The following is a 10971-nucleotide window of genomic DNA, read 5'->3' as shown; positions in this document are numbered from 1 at the left end:
CGATAACAGCTTTATTTCTATCACTGTCTGTCAGTAATTTTTGTTCTTCCCCCTTCCATTTCCAAAAGTTGTATCGGAACAATACATATAACTTGAATGGGTTGAGATTATATGTTGACAGTATCAAAATATGCATTTAGCGATGATGTATCCACCTATTTCAAACTTTAAAAAATCTTTCATAAAGATATGAACTACACGCAAAATGAAGAAGAAATTGTTTCCGAATTTTCATTACTATATATACCTTTACTCAATTGTTTGAAGGAAATAATTTGTAACAAAGCATATAAATATTTTCATTTAAAAGTGATTGTTACTGCATATAATATTATGAACTAGGATCATCTATAACTTATTTCCACAACAAAATAGTATACGGTATAGCAAGGCTTATACTTCGAGCATGAAAGCCTAACTGCAATTAATTTTTGCTTGTTATAAATAAGTCTATAAAATGAAAGCAGTATATTACTGAAGACCATCTATTCCGTCTCCCAATGAACCATCAAAATAAATCAAAATATAAAGTGAGCATTTAAAAAAACTTGACCGTACTGTCTCACAGATTTCTTTTTCAAATGAAGAAGAAGATCATGTTGTCATGGTGACTTGACCTTTAAACTGTCTGTGGTAAAGGATTTCCTGGGCAATATTGATTAACACATGTTTTTAAATCCATGCTCCTAATTTAATGAGACAACTGGGATCAAGGCTCAGAACAAAACAAAATCATGGTATATTAAAAACAACCTTCATTGTTCGGGTAACAAGAAATATATATGTTTGCTTTTATCAGCATAAGTCTACCTTTTCTAAGATAATAGAATAATCAAGAGTTTGTTATCAGTAAAACGAAATGTTTCAAAGTCTTTGTTTTTCAGACTACACTGTAAAAAAGAATTTGTTCATTGGTAATTTTTACGTATTTTTTCCATGTAGAATTTACTTGAAAACATTAGTTTTGCCACTTACGCACTAAATTTAAGTCTTGCTAACTCAAACTTTCAATTTAGTAGAACATACGTGGAATTATTTAAGTAAAATCAAATACATAAGAACTGTAAGTAATTTCAGCTTGTATTAATTTAGTAATTTTAACTCAAAATCAGAAATTATACGTATTACTCAAACAATTTATGTTGATTATTCTTATCTTTTTAAAGTAAGGATCGATGCAGTGCGTAATAGAAATATTTACATAATTTATGAATATTCATTAAGACCAAATTAAACTCTTTTTTAAATAAAACAATTCTTTTTTGTGGTTGAATGAACATTTAAGGACTTTAAAACATTTACTAATTCATTTAACATGGCTAAGCAAAGACAAGACAATTTTTAATTGTTACCCAGTTCAAAACAAATCATAACTCGATATTTCAGGAAATTGTCAACCAATTTTCCTTTTAAGATGTTACGATCAAGTATATATAAAAATTGGAGCCTTTCAATATGTGTCGAATTGAAGCGTATGTAATAGTTTGTGATGGTGATTAGTGATTAATCTTAAATAGAAGTAGTGAATGATTAGTGGATGTTACTTGGTAGATTAGATGGGTACCAAATCGTGCAATATGTAATCCTATCATAGCTTTTTTTTAATTATCTAAAATGATTACAATACTTAAATTATTTACGTTAATGTAACTCGATTTAACTGAGTAAAAATTTATTCAGCAAAATAAGTAAATTCTACTTAAGATGCCATAGGTAATATTTACTTAATAAAAATAAGGCAATTCTTTTCCTCAATTTTATTGAGTTATTTCGACTATTATTTTTTACATTGTAGACTCGACTGCAAATACGGGGATTCCCCGCTGAACTTTGGAGCCCATCGGCACATACCATGTTTCCGTTACATTCGCTTTTCACATTACTCGAACTCATACATTATTATATTACGCGCTGTAACATAGTCGAATGTTCCTTCAGTAGCGGTATCGTTCGAAACGTGAGACAATTCGTAAGTATAATATGTGTTGTATTTCCTTTTTTTTTCTTCAATAATGAAATGTGAAAATGATGATGATGATGATGATGATGATGACGATGATGATGATGATGATGATAATGATGATGATGATGAAGAAGAATATGGCGACAGGGATGATGATGATAATAATGAGATCGTTCATAAAGCGACACCATTATTGGCGTCAGATAACTAAAGAAAGATGTCTTTCCGTTCCACGATTTTGTTGTTATTGTTTATTTTCATTTAGTACGTAGATTCGTATTTGCAATTTCAAAACCAAATACCTATATGGTAGATTTTTGTCAATGCAAAATATAGAAAGACTCTGAACCCAAAAAAACTCCATCGCTCACTCTAATTTCAAAACAATGTATGTTGTTGTAAGTATAACATTGTATTGTATAGAGAGAGAGAGAGAGAGAGCAAACAACAAGCAAATCATTTGAAATTAAAGATAAACTTGAGTTCTGGTAAAATAAAGAAAATGAATTCTCACAGAACTTAAACGAAACTTACACTGAATGTTCAAATAAATGTCATGTGCCAAACAATTTTGGAAAAAATGTATACTGGCTGAGTAATGAGCATGGAAAGATAAGGGAATCAAGGTGAGCTAGCTCCGACACAATTTGTGTAGTCCCATATACATCTTTCTGTGTACAGTGCTGTATACTTTACCAAGACTGGGCCAAATTTATTATGATTTTGATGACTCCACAACCTTGCAGTGCACATCAATACTTACATGCTACATGATGACCTTGTTCTGATCTATTCCACACCTTTTCTTTCACAATGCAATCGCATTACCAGAACTCACCTTTATCTTTAATCATTCCATCACAATCATGTAATGGACTATGCTTCATACCCTCAAAATAATGTTCATTGTAACTTGTGCAAACAAATATATGTGGCATGCAGACTCCTCTTTAACTCCACTAAATTTTCTCGGGTCTAATTTGCGATTTGCATTGGCTTCCTATGTAAGAAAATAAACTGACAAGTTACTATTCTTCCGACATTCCAAGGATCTTCACTGTGTATGTTGTACAGAAATTGCGCATTATTGTTATTATGATAACTAAAGGCCTAAAGCTTATTGCAAATGTGCATATCATTATTTTGGTTTTCAATAGCATCATCATTAGCTTTATTACTATCACTGCAGTATCATCAGCATCATTATCATCATCATTAGTATCATTATTATAAGTATCATTATCATCAACATCCTGATTAAAAACTTTACAATCATCCATTATTGTCATTGCTACATGATTATCATTAAATTACATGGATAAGTTTTTAGTCATCTCAATAAAGCAAGTAGTCTTTTAATTCATTGATTCAAATACGTAATTACCTACCAATACCATTCATCTACTTGGCTGCAAAGGAGCTGTGTAACAAAATGCAATAAGATGAAATAATTATATAGGCCTTATTTTGTGAGGATACTGCCTATACAGCCCAAATTTTAAGAAATCTACATTGGTTAGCAGTACGCCAGAGAATAACAATCAAAATCTTGCTGATTGTATATAAAGCACATCTTGGTCAAGCTCCCTAATATTATTATTATACTGTTGAATTTCAAACTTAATCAACACAATCGCAACTTGCGCAGTTCCCGAAATACATTGTTGCTGCAGATCCCATTTATCAAAACAAAAATAACGCTAGGTGATCGAGCATTTGCTTGTGCAGCCCCAAACTATGGAATAAATTACCATTTGAAGTCAGGAAATCACCATCTGTGAATATCTTTAAATAAAAACTGAAAACACATCTTTTTTAATGAACTGTAAATCTAAGCATATCAGGGGCTCTTGTAGCGCATACTTAATGCTGGATAGTTTCTGAGCTCCATAAATGTATTATTGTTAGGAAGTAAAAATTGATGTACATTATTTTTGATCAGTTCAACGATTTCAAATTCTTCGATCTCATCATTTCAGGCCTTGTGCTGTTTGTAGGTACACCGGAGAACATCCGCCATGGCCATCACTATTGGTGTGTGTACATCTGCTTTCGAGAGAAACATCGGAGGACTCTTGTCCAAGTTGAGATCGACTCTGCCAATGATCAACTTCCGAATGGTCTCTTTACCTTACAACGATCTCGATAATTATCCGTTGGAGCAAGAACGACTTGATGGACTGATCCTTTGTCACTCTATCCAGAACAGACGCCTTGCCATTACTGATGTCTTAGATGCAATCTACGATAAGTACTTGCCCAGAGCTAAGAAACATCTTGGTAAACAATCATCGTCTTTTTTTAAATCCTCTTTTCACTCTTATGTTTATCAATTCATTTTACAAAAATATACTTTTTATCTAAATAAATTCATCGGAATCACTGAATAATATTGTTGTTGGAGTGCCCAAGAGACACATGAAGGTTTTACTTAACCCAGTATGGACCTAAATGCTTAACCCGTCTTGCCTTGGAAAATCCTTCCATGCTGTAGTGACTGACACTGCCCCATCTCTCTCTCTCTCTCTCTCTCTTTCTCTCTTTCTCTCTTTCTTTTTTTCTTGTATTTCATGTTCATAACCCCCCTTTGCTCTTTTCTGCAAATCAGAGAAGTCGGTAATAATGGTCCCCTTTTTGTTGCTTGTTGCAATTATTTTCTGTCCTACTTTCTTGTCTATTTATACCACTTTCGCAAATTTGAAAGTAACTACTAGTTTTGTACCCTTATCAAACCAAATTATTATCCCTTTTATGTTTGTTGCAAAAATTCACCTTTCGACGAACTGCAAATTTGATTGTATACCCCCCCCCCCTCTCCACCTTCTCATTTTAAAGTCTTCTGACGGCACCTGTGATGAACCTTACAAAGCTCTCTTCTGTCTTCATGTTTCCTCTTGCGTTTTGTATAGGGAAGGAGAATGTAGTCGTGATCGCACATGACTTTTCTTGGCCATTTCAGAAGAAAGCTACTATGGAGACCTTCCGGATGAACCAGCCAACGGCTGTGAAATGCTCCTCACTCGTACTTCTCAGTGGAAGCTTGGACAACACCGTGCAGATGGATAGCGACGATTGGAACCAACTTACGGCGTTCGCAAGAGAAGTCAAACCTCTGGAGTCATCCCCTTTGAAATCAGCCTTCGATGTTGTCATTAATTGGTTCCAATCCGCAATGAGTCTCGTCATTTTCGTCATCTTCGTCATCATGTGCATCTTCATGACTATTCTGGTGATTGTAAGCAGTATCGGTTTGTTTCCATTAATAATAATAGTGGCTGTATTTTTGTCATACTGGTTCTGGAAAATCAAAAACAAGCAACACAATATTGGAATCAGAGAGGGCGATGGGAGCCTGCATGATATCAAGAGTCATGGGCCCACTCTTGAAGTGAGAAAGAAAGGATATAGGAAATAGGAGAGGGGAAAGAAATTTGAAATTTATCAGTTAACAATGGGGACTTTTAGATTTGCACGTTGACATAGTGGACACACGATTTTCTCAACTTCGAAGTGGATCAGGGTTATGATTATTTGAGAAATCAAAAGGTGTATTCTAATCTAAGGAGGGACACTGTTTGCAACACAGTTTTTGGAAATTAAAGAGGAACCCGCATTCGTTGTAAGTCGGCTTAGAAGGAAAATACAATCATGATGGAGTTTTAAGCCCAATCTAATCATGAGAGAGTGAAAAGACCTTTCATAAGAAACAAAATTATATCAAATTTAAATGCGAGCGAGCTTTGGGTGAAAAAAGTACCCTTAGTCGCTTTAAATTTGATGGTAAATGGAAAAAAGGGCATTTATCCAAAGGGAAAAGGACACTTATTAGAAAAGACAAAGAGTTCGTTTTAAAATAAAAGGAGAATTATCTGAGGTGAAAGTGGGGCACTTCTCGCACAATATAAGATGCACTCGCCAGAGATGGAAAAGGGCAATTATGAGAACGGAAAGAGGGCACTTATTTCAAAGGAAAAGGGGGCACGTGTCAAAATAAAAGGAGCACTTATCATATATAAAAAGAGGCACTTGCCAAAATATAAGGGGCAGCTCTCAGATTTGATAAAAAGGCAATTATAAGAGGTGAAGGGGCACTTCTTGTATCTGAAAAGTGAAACTCACCTGAGATAGATAGGGACACTTGTGAGAACGGAAAGGGGGCACTTATCACAATGGAGAATGGGCACTTGTCAAAGGAAAGGGGCACTTTTGAGGTTTTAAAGGGCAAGTCTACTCCAAAAATAACTTTTTATACAAGCAGGAAAATCAGCCAAACGAATCCTAATAAGTTTGAGCAAAATCGGATAACTAATAAAAAAATCAAGAATTTTTAATGACTTGACACAACTTTGAAAATCACAAGACAAATTGGCAACTTACTAATGAGTCTGTGACGTCATTGCCTCACTATCTACTAATTGTTTTCTTCATATTGATAATATAAATTTCCCATTTCTCCCCTAAGAATCTTATTTCCTCACACCAGCATCCAAGTTATATTGATATTTATATTTTTTGTGGTGATACACTAATATGGATTAATATTCTTTTCAGTTAAATCATGAAAAATGTGAATTTTGATAAATTATTTATATAAAACCAATGATGATGAATATACAGTATTCAGAAAATAGTGTAAATTCTTCAAAGTTCATAAAAGATTTTGGGAAATGTCATGCACGCAATATGATTCAAATCATATGACCTGGGCAAAGGCATGAGGAAATCAAGTTTTGGGGGATAAAAATATATAAAGCAATTGATAAAATAATAGTGAGGCAATGACGTCACAAACTGATAACCAAATTGGCAATTTGTGTAGTATTTTTCTCTGTTTCTATGTTTCTCGTAAAAAATCATTACTTCCTTATTAGTTATCAGATTTTACTCAATTTTTGTTTACTCTGTTTCTCTTATTTTTCTGCATCTATCAAAAGCAAATTTCTGGAGTGAACTTAGCCTTTAATAGAGGCATTTTATCAAAGATGTGGGAAGAGGCTTATTTATGAGAAGGGGAGGGGGCTCTTATTTTAAAAAGGGGGTATTCATCAGAAGGAAAAAAGGGCACGTATTAGAAAGAAAAGAATGTGCCATGTGTCAGTATAAAAGGAGGAACTCATCAGAGAAAAAAGGGGCACTCATCAGAGATGAAAAGGGGAGCTTGTTACAAAGGAAAGGACACTTGTTAATCGTTTAAAAATGTTAAATCTGAGATTCATCGCCCTACGTGTTATCAATGTCTGTGATATGGTGTAATATTGAAGCCCTAAAAAAAAATCGCGCTTCAAAATGATTACGAAATGTCTCAAAAAGTAAAAATCTTTGAGTGACCGCGGTTACCATACTCGTTTCCCCCTAATAGACTGTAGTGTTATGAGAACCGTTAGGAAAACGCAAAATTTGATTTCGATATTCAATCATAAATATCTTGATAATCAGACAGGCGAGCGGCTTGTAAAAGTCATGGGGTTCCTGACTGACCTAAATGTTTATAATTATAATTGCAGCATGAGCTAAATCCAGGATTTTGTTTCAGAATCTGAGACAAAGTTACCAAATCCCTTTAAAGTAAAAGGGCACCTCTCAGATTTAAATATGAGCAATTATCATTGATGAAGGGGGCATTTATCAGTTGTGGTAAGAAGCACTTCTAAGAATGTGGAACGGGCACCTATTAGAAATTTTTTAAAAAGTGGGCACTTATCTGAAGTAAAAGGGGACACTTTTCCAATGTACAAAAGGGCACTTTATGGGTACTTGAAAAATGGAGGCGCTGTGTCCCGGTCCGTCACCTCTGTCTCCAAGCTATAAAAAGTTTGGGCTGGTGCAACGAATGTGGATCAAAGCCATGTGCATGTGATATAGGAGTGGAAAATTCTTCTGATAAGTTGAAATCATGCAGTTTTGTGTTTATAATTATGTTTTCAAAGTTTTCATGCAGCATTCATGAATATGAATTAAAGACAAAATTGTTGTCATGTTACAGTAAAACTAAAAGGAGTAGCAATCTAAATACCACAATAATAATAATATAAAAAACAAGGATTTAAAATAAAACAACACATTAAGTAAAAAAAAAAAAAAATGAAACATGCAAAATACATAGAATGTCAATTACTATAGTGCCTGTAAATAGTATGTGTAATCTTACTTTGCCGAAAACAGCAGCTGTACAATTATTACAAAAATGTATTTATAGTCAGAATTATACAGATAAATAACATATTTCTTGAATATCTTTTTTGTTTGATTTCATCGTGCTTCTTACTCTGCTGTATGTCTTTAACATAATTTTCCTTTATTTATTGACGTATTGATTTATTTTATTTTTTTAAACTTCTCTTTATAAATCAATATATGTAAAATGAAATTGAGAATAATCCTGTTTATATCTCTATCTATAAAACGAATGTTCATTCAACTTGATCCTGCCAGCCCCCTCTGTTGGACCTTCTAAGCAAATGGGGAGGGTACGTGTGATGAATGAAAAGTTATTGTTAGAATTTTGTTAATGTTAATTGCAATCATGTATATATTATCCATGGGTTCCGTGCCAAATTAACCGCTATTGGTCATGACATATTCGACGGGGTGGCGTGAGGGTCAAATCGGAAGGGAGGGGGGGGGGGGGGGGTCTAAACGATTTTTGTCCCCACATTTAATTTCAAAATTATCTATAGTGTAAAATTTACAATATAGATAATTTTGAAATTAAATGTGGGGACAAAAATCGTTTAGAGCCCCCCAATACAAACTTATGCTGTGTAGATGTCTTTATGATTCATGTTTATCAATTTTGTAAGTATGCTATGTTTTGTTAATGTATCGTTTTTTCATGTGAAATAAAAGAAACAAAACTAAAACTGAAGCTCAACGATTAAAGCTTGTGTCAGGTATTTGAAATGCAGTGGGTCACAGATTAGCTTGTGATTTATAGACATTTCTCTATCAAAATCATACATCATTTAAGAATACTGGGCAGCGACCTAAGTTTTTATCTTATTTTACACCATCATTGATAGATTATTTTGTCGAATGGCGTGAAAATGGGGAATCAAAGGGGTGGCTAATAGAAATCCCACCCCTGCCACCATTGTAGCGAATGTACGGAATCGGTGAGGGGGGGGGGGGGGGGGGGGTGGTTAATAGAAATTCCACCATTGTAGCGAAATCATCCCCATCGCTTTATATAATAGCAACAATTTGTATACGACTTCTTTCTTCTAATTCGATGAAGCCGATTTTGCTCTTTTGGGCTACTTCGAATTATCTCGCGAGAAAATAAAAATAAAGAGAATATAGAATAACAAATTATCTGGCTATAGAGTCTAGTCACGTAATATACTACAAAAATTGTAAACGAAAAACTTCATTTGTATGGTTGATTGTCAACGAAACGGAGTTAACTCTTTTGTCAATTCTGCTTGTTGCTACGGCAGGCAGCCAGTGAAAACGAATTCGTCTGATAAAATTATGGAAATGCAAGCATTACTTTTAATAAACAGAACTTATTCCTGGCTCATTTTTCCTGATTGAGGTGTTATATTAAAGGGCAGAAATTGAATTTTCTGGAAATGTGATTTTCTCCAAATGGATTTTTGGTTTCCGCTCTTCAAATTGTTTTTAATCATATGAGTGAAATGTTTCATGTGTGAAATATGCATCATATGAGTTGCATCAAATGAAAGAGGAGGATCTAAGCCTTACAAAATATGTGTTATTTATTTATTATAATTGTGATTAAGTTATAATAAAACATCGATAATTCTCGATTTCGTTTTTTCTGGGACGCACCGTATATACCTTTACTCAATTATATAAAAGTAATAATTTGTAACAAGGCATATAATATATTTTCATTTAAAAGTGATTTTTACTGCATATATGAACTAGGATCATCTATAACTCTGAAATTTCCACAACAAAATAGTATACGGTATAGCAAGGCTTATACTTCGAGCATGAATACCTAACTGCAATGCTAGTTATAAATAAGTCTATATTATGAAAGCAGTTTATTACTGAAGACCATAACTATTCCGATTCCCAATGAACCATCAAAATAAGTCAACATAAAGTGAGCATTTAAAAAAACTTGACCGTATTATCTCTTGTGAATCAACAGATTTCTTTTTCAAATGAAGAAGAAGATCATGTTGTCATGTCGACTTGACCTTTAAACTGTCTATTCTAGTGGTAAAGGATTTCCTGGGCAATATTGATTAACCCATGTTTTTAAATCCATGCTCCTAATTTTATGAGACAACTGGGATCAAGGCTCAAAACAAAATAAAATCATGGTATATTAAAAACAACCTTCATTGTTCGGGTAACAAAAAAAATATATATGTTTGCTTTTATCAGCATAAGTCTACCTTTTCTAAGATAATAGAATAATCAAGAGTTTGTTATCAGTAAAACGAAATGTTTCAAAGTCTTTGTTTTTCAGACTAGACTCGACTGCAAATACGGGGATTCCCCGCTGAACTTTGGAGCCCATGCACATAATGTTTCCGTTACATTCGCTTTTCACATTACTCGAACTCATACATTATTATATCACGCGCCGTATCATAGTCCAATTTTCCTTCAGTAGCGGTATTGTTCGATACTTGAGACAATTTGTAAGTATAATATGTGTTGGTATTCCTTCTTTTTTCGCAACTGACATTTCTCTTTTCTCTTCAAATGAAACGTAAAATTGATGATGATGATGATGATGATGATGATGATCATGATGATGATGATGAAGAAGAAGATGGCGACAGGGATGATGATAATGATGAGATCGTTCATAAAGCGACACCATTATATTATTGGCGTCAGATCACTAAAGAAAATGTCTTTCCGTTCCACGATTTTGTTGTTATTGTTTGTTTTCATTTAGAACGTAGATTCGCATTTGCAATTTCAAAACCAAATACCTATATGGTAGATTTTTGTCGATGCAAAATATAGAAAGACTCTGACCCCAAAAAACTCCATCGCTCACTCTAATTTCAAATCAATGC

At 33.7% G+C, this 10971-nt stretch overlaps 1 protein-coding gene across 1 annotated transcript; it reads left to right on the top strand.

Annotated features, from left to right (window-relative positions):
• Positions 1-3818: 3818 nt before the first annotated feature.
• Positions 3819-5608, top strand: LOC105441932. The gene is made up of 2 exons (XM_030998031.1): positions 3819-4243; positions 4873-5608. The coding sequence occupies exons 1-2, from the start codon at positions 3982-3984 to the stop codon at positions 5376-5378; spliced, it is 768 nt and encodes a 255-aa protein (XP_030853891.1). The 5' UTR covers positions 3819-3981; the 3' UTR covers positions 5379-5608.
• The last annotated feature ends 5363 nt before the right edge of the window (positions 5609-10971 follow it).

Source organism: Strongylocentrotus purpuratus, unplaced genomic scaffold (genome assembly GCF_000002235.5).
Source record: "Strongylocentrotus purpuratus isolate Spur 01 unplaced genomic scaffold, Spur_5.0 spur5_contig_858, whole genome shotgun sequence".
Taxonomy (NCBI): domain Eukaryota; kingdom Metazoa; phylum Echinodermata; class Echinoidea; order Camarodonta; family Strongylocentrotidae; genus Strongylocentrotus; species Strongylocentrotus purpuratus.
The sequence above is the reverse complement of the archived record's forward strand: the minus strand, read 5'-3'. Positions and strand labels throughout refer to the sequence as shown.

Coding starts and splice junctions, on each gene's coding strand:
- LOC105441932 (XM_030998031.1), top strand. CDS start 3,982: ATGGCCATCACTATTGGTGTGTGTACATCTGCTTTCGAGAGAAACATC. Junction 4,244..4,872: donor CAGAGCTAAGAAACATCTTG/GTAAACAATCAT, acceptor CGTTTTGTATAG/GGAAGGAGAATGTAGTCGTG.